The sequence below is a fragment of the Octopus sinensis genome, linkage group LG25 (assembly GCF_006345805.1).
Source record: "Octopus sinensis linkage group LG25, ASM634580v1, whole genome shotgun sequence".
Classification (NCBI taxonomy): Eukaryota; Metazoa; Mollusca; class Cephalopoda; order Octopoda; family Octopodidae; genus Octopus; species Octopus sinensis.
The window spans coordinates 8,380,063-8,387,562 of NC_043021.1; the positions used below are offsets into that span (position 1 = coordinate 8,380,063).

Below are 7,500 nucleotides of genomic sequence, written 5' to 3' on the forward strand. Positions count from 1 at the left end.
TATTATGGGTAGAATTCTGGTTTAAGCACCCTCTTATAACTTTTTTGATATTTGGAATTTTCAGAAAAATTTTCCGACGCCTTATTCTATACACGGGAATTGGTACTACTTAAGAAGAGTGGTCTCGGTGCGCGCACTCGTGTAGTTGCGCATCCGCGCTAGCTAGTCGTGACTAGTCGATCCTACAACGACTACCTAGCAAAGTAAATAAAGCACAAAATGACTGAAACAAGTAAAAGATAAGATACAACGATAGCTTTACCTTCTGGTCTAAGAGATTTTGTCATAACTACCTGACAAGTTAAGACGATAAAACACTCTTAACATACACAGGTGTAGCTGTGTGGGAAGAAGCTTGCTTACCAACCACATGGTTCTGAGTTCAGTCCCACTGTGTGGCACCTTGGGCAAGAAGTGTCTTCTACTATAGCCTCGGGCCGACCAAAGCCGTGTTAGTGGATTTGGTAGTCAGGGTCGATAAGATAAGTACCAGTTGAAAACTGAGAGTCAATGTAATCAATGTATCCCCTTCCTGAAACTGAAAGAGGCCACTTGTGTGTGAGTGTGTGTGTTTTTGTCCCCCACCGCCACTTGACAACTGGTGTTGGTGTGTTTACATCCCTGTAACTTTGTAGTTCAGAAAAGAGAGTGATAGAATAAGTACCAGGCTTAAAAAATGACCACCACCCCAAATGGTTCTTAAGCATGGCCATAATCTAACACCTGAAACAAGGTGAAAGACAAAAGACCCTTAATATATTTACCAAATTAATTTACTTACAACTCATTGGAGCAGTGTTCTGGTTTCTCCATCCTGTATCCTGTTGCCAACACTTCGTAAAGATCTGCCAAAGCTATGGATGGATATGGGGATGCTCCTGAAAAATTTACAACCGAAATTTAGGGAACCAAAACAAGACATGATCTCAAAATCTAGAGAGAGAAATATAATTGAGAATACAAGAGATACACATACAGACACACACACACACATGCATGTATGCATGTACACACTCACAAACCATATTTCAACATGTATAAGGAAACCTTTTTTGTCAAAAATTAGGTTAAAAAATATGGGAGTTTCTTATACATGGACAGTACTATAATCCCTTACAAAACCTTTTTTCCAAATTTTAAGCCCCCAAAATTAGGGGATTCCTTATACGCGAGGGTTCCGTATACACATTAAAATTTGGTATTTATGAAGGGGTGTTGAAAAGTTCCTGGCTTTGAGTAAAAGGAAATACAGGAGGTTCAGTTAATTATGATTTTATCCAACATATTCCCCTCTCAGATTCACACACTTATTGCAGCAGTCCTTCAGTTTTTCTAAAACCTGCAAAAGAACCTGGAAGGTTGGGCCCTTAAAGCAGGGGTCTTCAAAGTGGTTGATACGTGTGTGTGTATATATATATATATATATATATTATATATATATATTATATTGAGGGTACTACTATTCGTAGATACCAACACGCTAAGAGGGACCAATGCGGTCAAAACTACTAAAAATAAACAAAATTTTACCGAATTTTTAGTAGTTTTGACCGCATGGTCCCTCTTAGCGTGTTGGTATCTACGAATAGTAGTACCCTCAATATAATATAAATGAATATTTTCAAAGAGGAAGAATTTACGGATTTTTTCTCTTATGAGGTTTTTCACGCTGACTACTGATAATTTCTTTTAAAGATTTTATCCTCAATTGTTAATATATATATATATATATATATATATGCTCCAATGGATGTGTAATGTCAGTGTGCATACTCAACAGAGTGTTAGTACCTTGAGAGAAAAGTTGAACCTAAGAAGCATCAGATGTGGTGTGCAAGAGAGATGACTGCACTGTTATGGCCATGTGGTGAGAATAGATGTGGATAGCTGTGTGAAAAAGTGCCACACCCTAGCGGTTGAGGGAACCTGTGGAAGAGGTAGACCCAGAAAGACCTGGAATGAGGTGGTGAAGCATGACCTTCGAACACTGGGCCTCACCGAGGCAATGACTAGTGACCGGGACCTTTGGAAATATACTGTGCTTGAGAAGACTTGGCAAGCACAGGTGAGACCATAACCTTGTGAATTATGCCAAGGGTACAACCTGTTGAGGCAAGTGAAATTGAAATCAAATCAAATTTGCCAATTTGTTGACTGACACCCAAGCCAGTGGAGCGCTAAGAGCACCATCCAAGTGTGATCGCTGCCAGAGTAGCTGCCTGGCTTCCATGCTGGTGGCACGTAAAAAGCACCATTCAAACGTGATCGTTACCAGTGTCACCTTACTGGCACACATGAAAAACATTTGAGCGAGGTCATTGCCAGTGCCGCTGGACTGGCTCCTGTGCAGGTGGCATGTAAAAAACACCACTTGAGTGTGGCCATTGCCAGTACCACCTGACTGGCCCTTGTGGTGGTGGCACGTAAAAGCACCCACTACACTCTCAGAGTGGTTGGCGTTAGGAAGGGCATCCAGCTGTAGAAACTCTGCCAGATCAGATTGGAGTCTGGTGCAGCCATCTGGTTTGCCAGACCTCAGTCAAATCGTCCAACCCATGCCAGCATGGAAAGCGGACGTTAAACGATGATGATGATGATGATGATGATATATATATATATATATATATATATATATATATATATATATATATATATGTATGTATATGTATATGCTACTCACATACACATATACATATTTGTAGGTATATTTGCAAATACCATGTCAACAAAATATCCAACGATATAATTAACCAACGATATCCATCAACTAACGATCAAATTGTAAAAGATAAAAAGACAAAAAAACTGCCTAAAATGCCAAATCCTTACCCATGGTAACAATCTCCCAAAGTAGGATTCCGAATGACCATACATCGGTCTTAGTCGTGAACATGCGGTCTCGAAGAGATTCCATGGCCATCCATTTAATGGGCAGTTTACCACTGGTCAGTTTCTGGTATTGGTCGTCGTTGTAGATGTCTCTGGACAGTCCAAAGTCGCAGACTTTGACCACTTTCTTGTAGTCAAGAAGAACATTTCGGGCAGCAAGATCTCTATGTAAGTATTTCATGCTGTGCATGTATTCCTGAAATTAATAAAAAAATAAATGAAGTTTTTTATGATTTAGGCAAAAAAAAAGGGCAGTTTTGAGACGGGGGCTGATTTAGGCAAGGCCATTAACACCAACCCCCACATCTACCCCTATTTCATAATGACTTTATTTTATCATCACTGAAAGAATAATGTAATAATGCTTTACAAAGCAACATTGCTTTCTGTGGGGTTTGAACTGTAAACATAAAGAACTTGCTTCCCAACCTTATGGTTCTGGGTTCAATCCTACTGCATGGTACCTTGTGTAAGTGTCTTCTACTATATATAGCCTTGGGCTGACCAAAGACTTGTGAGTGGATTTGGTAAACAAAAACTGATAGAGGCCCTTCACACACACACACACACATATATATATAATATTATATATATATATTTATATTCTTTTATTCTTTTACTTGTTTCAGTCATTTGACTGTGGCCACTGCCTTTACTTGAGCAAATCAACCCGAGGACTTATTCTTTGTAAGCCTAGTACTTATTCTATCAGTCTCTTTTGCTGAACCACTAAGTTACGGGGATGTAAACACACCAGCATCGCCTGCCAAGTGATGTTGGGGGGACAAATACAGACACATACACATACATACATACATACATATATATATAATCTACCTTCTATCTATAAATGCCCTAATATCTATACAGCTTTGGGTTTTTTTATCTTATTGTGCAAAAAATTCTTATATACACACGCTGACATAGAACCAACGTTGAACCCTTTATTCGCAATATTACCGAATCTGGAACTTAACTATGGTCTGTCTATAGCACTTATTCAGCATTACCTGACATCTTTGGGTCTCAATGACACCATTATCTTATATATATATATATATATATATATATATATCACCGTGATCACCGTGACAGACCAGGCTATCAGATGTTGCTACACATCGCTGGTCACAATGCGATATATATATATATATATATATATAGGACGGCATGATAGATCGTTAGCTCCTACACGCATTTTTTCTCTCCTTGTTTTTTTCTGTGTATCTTTCTGTCGAAGAGCGTAGGCTCGAAACGTAAAACACTTTTTCTATGTCTATTCCTGAGCGCTATACTAATACATAAGTTTGTTTGTACTCCACCTGCCTTCGTCTTTTGTTTATTTTCGTAAACTTTCCCTATATATATATATATATATATATTATATATATATATATATACATTGACAGGGCAAGACTGCTAGGTAGTCTGCCGCATGCTAGAAATAGATCATCAACGATCAAACTACAAAGAAAGTTCTCTAGAGGAAAAATTCAGCGAACACCAGAACGAAATTTGGCGGGCAGGACAGATGAAAATTTATATAAAACAGAATTAAGTGCATACCTCGGTTTCGGCCTTTAACAAAAGAATTACTTACATAATTCAAATGTCCGTGGCTTCATCAGTACAATCGTTCAGTGTAAATGCAATCTGAAAAAACTAACCCCAGCTTTCTGTGCCAAAACAGACACGTGTTTAGTTTTACCGATTACATTTATATATATATATATATATATATATATATATATATAATATATATATATGATGGGCTTCTTTTTGTTTCTGTCTACCAAATCCACTTACAAGGTCATTTAATCAAATGGTTTCAGAAAGACCAAACCACATCTTAAACACAGAAAATCCTGAGCCAAGTTTCACCCCACAAAACTTTGTAGATAACAAGGCAGCTTCTTTCTTCACACATGATATATACGCATGCATGCACATGTACGTGTATCTGAGCTTGTATGCATGTGTGTGTGTGTGTTTCTGATGATAATCAATATAAGAACACTATGTACCATAGCCATTGCCACTTGTCTAGCAAATGATAATATATCGACAGGTGATATCACTTCTTCGTGGATCGTTCCATCGTCATCTTTAACAGAATATGTCATCTCAGTGTAACCATCTTCAATGTTCTTTCTCGGTTGTCCATCCAGACGACATCTCCTGTGAACAGAAATGGAACAGAATTAGACATTTTTGCTTATTTATGTAACTCTACATCTTCAGTATCTGTTTGCCTGATAATCTTTAAGTATCATCATCATCATCATCATCATCATCATCATCATCATCGTTTAGCGATGGGGTTCAATGGGGTCTGGGAAGCCAGAAGGTTGCACCAGGATCCAGTCTGATCTGGCAATGTTTCTACCGCTGGATGCCCTTCCTAACGCCAACCACTCCATGAGTGTAGTGAGTGCTTTTTATGTGCCAGACGAGGCTGGCAAACGGCCACGATTGGATGGTGCTTTTTACGTGCCACCGGCACGGAGGCCAGGCGAGGCTGGCAATAGCCATGATCGGATAAGTATATACATATATACTTATATGTGTGTGTGTTACACACAAACACACATACACACATGCACATATATATACACACGGAGTACATAAGATATTTGAGGATAGATTTATGTTTATCAAAACACAGATATATAATAACAGATAATAACTTTCATCATCATCATCATCATCATTTAACGTCTGCTTTCCATGCTAGCATGGGTTGGACGGTTCAACTGGGGTCTGGGAAGCCAGGAGGCTGCACTAGGCTCCAGTCTGATCTGGCAGTGTTTCTACAGCTGGATGCTCTTCCTAACGCCAACCACTCCATGGGTGCCTTTTACGTGCCACCGGTACAGGTGCCAAGGCTGGCTTGCAACGGCCATGATTGGCTGGTTCTTTTTACATGCCACTGGCATGGAAGCCAGTCAAGGCGGCGCTGGCATCGGCCATAGTATATTGGATACTATGTTGCAATGGTTTATTTTTATTTTCAATTTGTGTTTTGCATTTTTGGGGGTTGTAATTTTTCTTGAGAGACATTATACTTACTGTAAGAAATTGTGTAGATTTCCATATGGAAGATATTCCATGATTAATGCAATCGGTTCACTCAGAGTACAAGCTCCAATCATAGCCACAATATTTGGATGTTTCCCAATTTTCTTCATCAAATCCAGTTCTGCAAGAAAGTCCTCCTTGTAAGACAGCGGTGCACAATCTACAATATTTAGAAGAGGAAAAAGAAAATGCAAAAACACTAGAATCTTCTTCGTATATTTAGTTCTTTAGGGTTCATCCTTAAAGCTACCTCTTCATTTTCCTTATTTCTTTATTGCCCACAAGGGGCTAAACATAGAGGGGACAAACAAAGACAGAGAAAGGGATTAAGTCGATTACATCGGACCCCAGTGTGTAACTGGTACTTCTTTTATCGACCCCGAAAGGCAAAGTCGACCTTGGTGGAATTTGAACTGAGAATGTAATGGCAGACGAAATACCTATTTCTTTACTACCCACAAGGGGCTAAACACAGAGAATACAAACAAGGTCAGACAAACGAATTAAGTCGATTACATCAACCCCAGTGCGTAACTGGTACTTAATTTATTGACCCCGAAAGGATGAAAGGCAATATCGACCTTGGTGGAATTTGAACTCAGAACGTAGAGGCAGACGAAGTACCGCTAAGCCTTTCACCCAGTGTGCTAACGATTCTGCCAGATTGCCTACTTCAGTTTCCATCCGCAATTCCACCTCTTTTGTATTTGTCCTCATCCTTATTTCTTTTAATAGTTTATATAAATATAAATATATAATTATATATGGATGTGCATATATATATATATATAGCAGTCTCCATCACTTTAGTGACAACTGTACTTGTTGCCTTTTGGCTGTAAATTGCAAATAGCCACCTTAATAATTTATAATTTTTACTTCACCATTTTTTGAATCGGTCAATGATTCCTATGGTGTTCTCTCTGAGACTGACAAGGTGAGTTGAGTTCTTTAACCCTCAGCAACAGAGTAATAGTCTGTCTCATTCTGTTTCATTCAACCTGAGGATTGCTCTGCATTTAAATTGATATATATATATATATATATATAACAGGCTTCTTTCAGTTTTTGTCTATCAAATCCACTTACAAGGCTTTGGTTGGCTGGAGGCTGTAATAGAAGACACTTGCTCAAGGTGCCACGCAGTGGGACTGAACCCAGAACCGTGTGGTTCATAAGCAAGCTACTTACCACACAGCCACTCCTACACCTACGTCTCATTCTATTTCATTCATTCTGTTCCATTATATCTATTTCATTCAATCTGTCTCTTTCTATTTCATTCATTCTGTTCCATTTTATCTATTTCATTCAATCTGACTCTTTCTATTTCATTCATTCTGTTCCATTCTATCTATTTCATTCAATCTGTCTCTTTCTATTTCATTCATTCTGTTCCATTCTATCTATTTCATTCAATCTGTCTCTTTCTATTTCATTCATTCTGTTCCATTCTATCTATTTCATTCAATCTGTCTCTTTCTATTTCATTCATTCTGTTCCATTTTATCTATTTCATTCAATCTGACTCTT

The 7,500-nt window shown here is 38.4% G+C and overlaps 1 protein-coding gene across 1 annotated transcript in view; it reads right to left on the minus strand.

Annotated features, from left to right (window-relative positions):
* Positions 1–7,500, minus strand: part of LOC115224493 (fibroblast growth factor receptor 3-like) — a 20,044-nt gene that overhangs the window by 717 nt on the left and 11,827 nt on the right. Inside the window, exons 8-11 of the mRNA XM_029795403.2 lie at positions 5,959–6,127; positions 4,914–5,067; positions 2,830–3,085; positions 782–878 (exon numbers count right to left, since the gene is read on the minus strand). Coding sequence (XP_029651263.2) covers positions 782–878; positions 2,830–3,085; positions 4,914–5,067; positions 5,959–6,127 — 676 coding nt within the window. The remainder of the gene's footprint in view (positions 1–781; positions 879–2,829; positions 3,086–4,913; positions 5,068–5,958; positions 6,128–7,500) is intronic.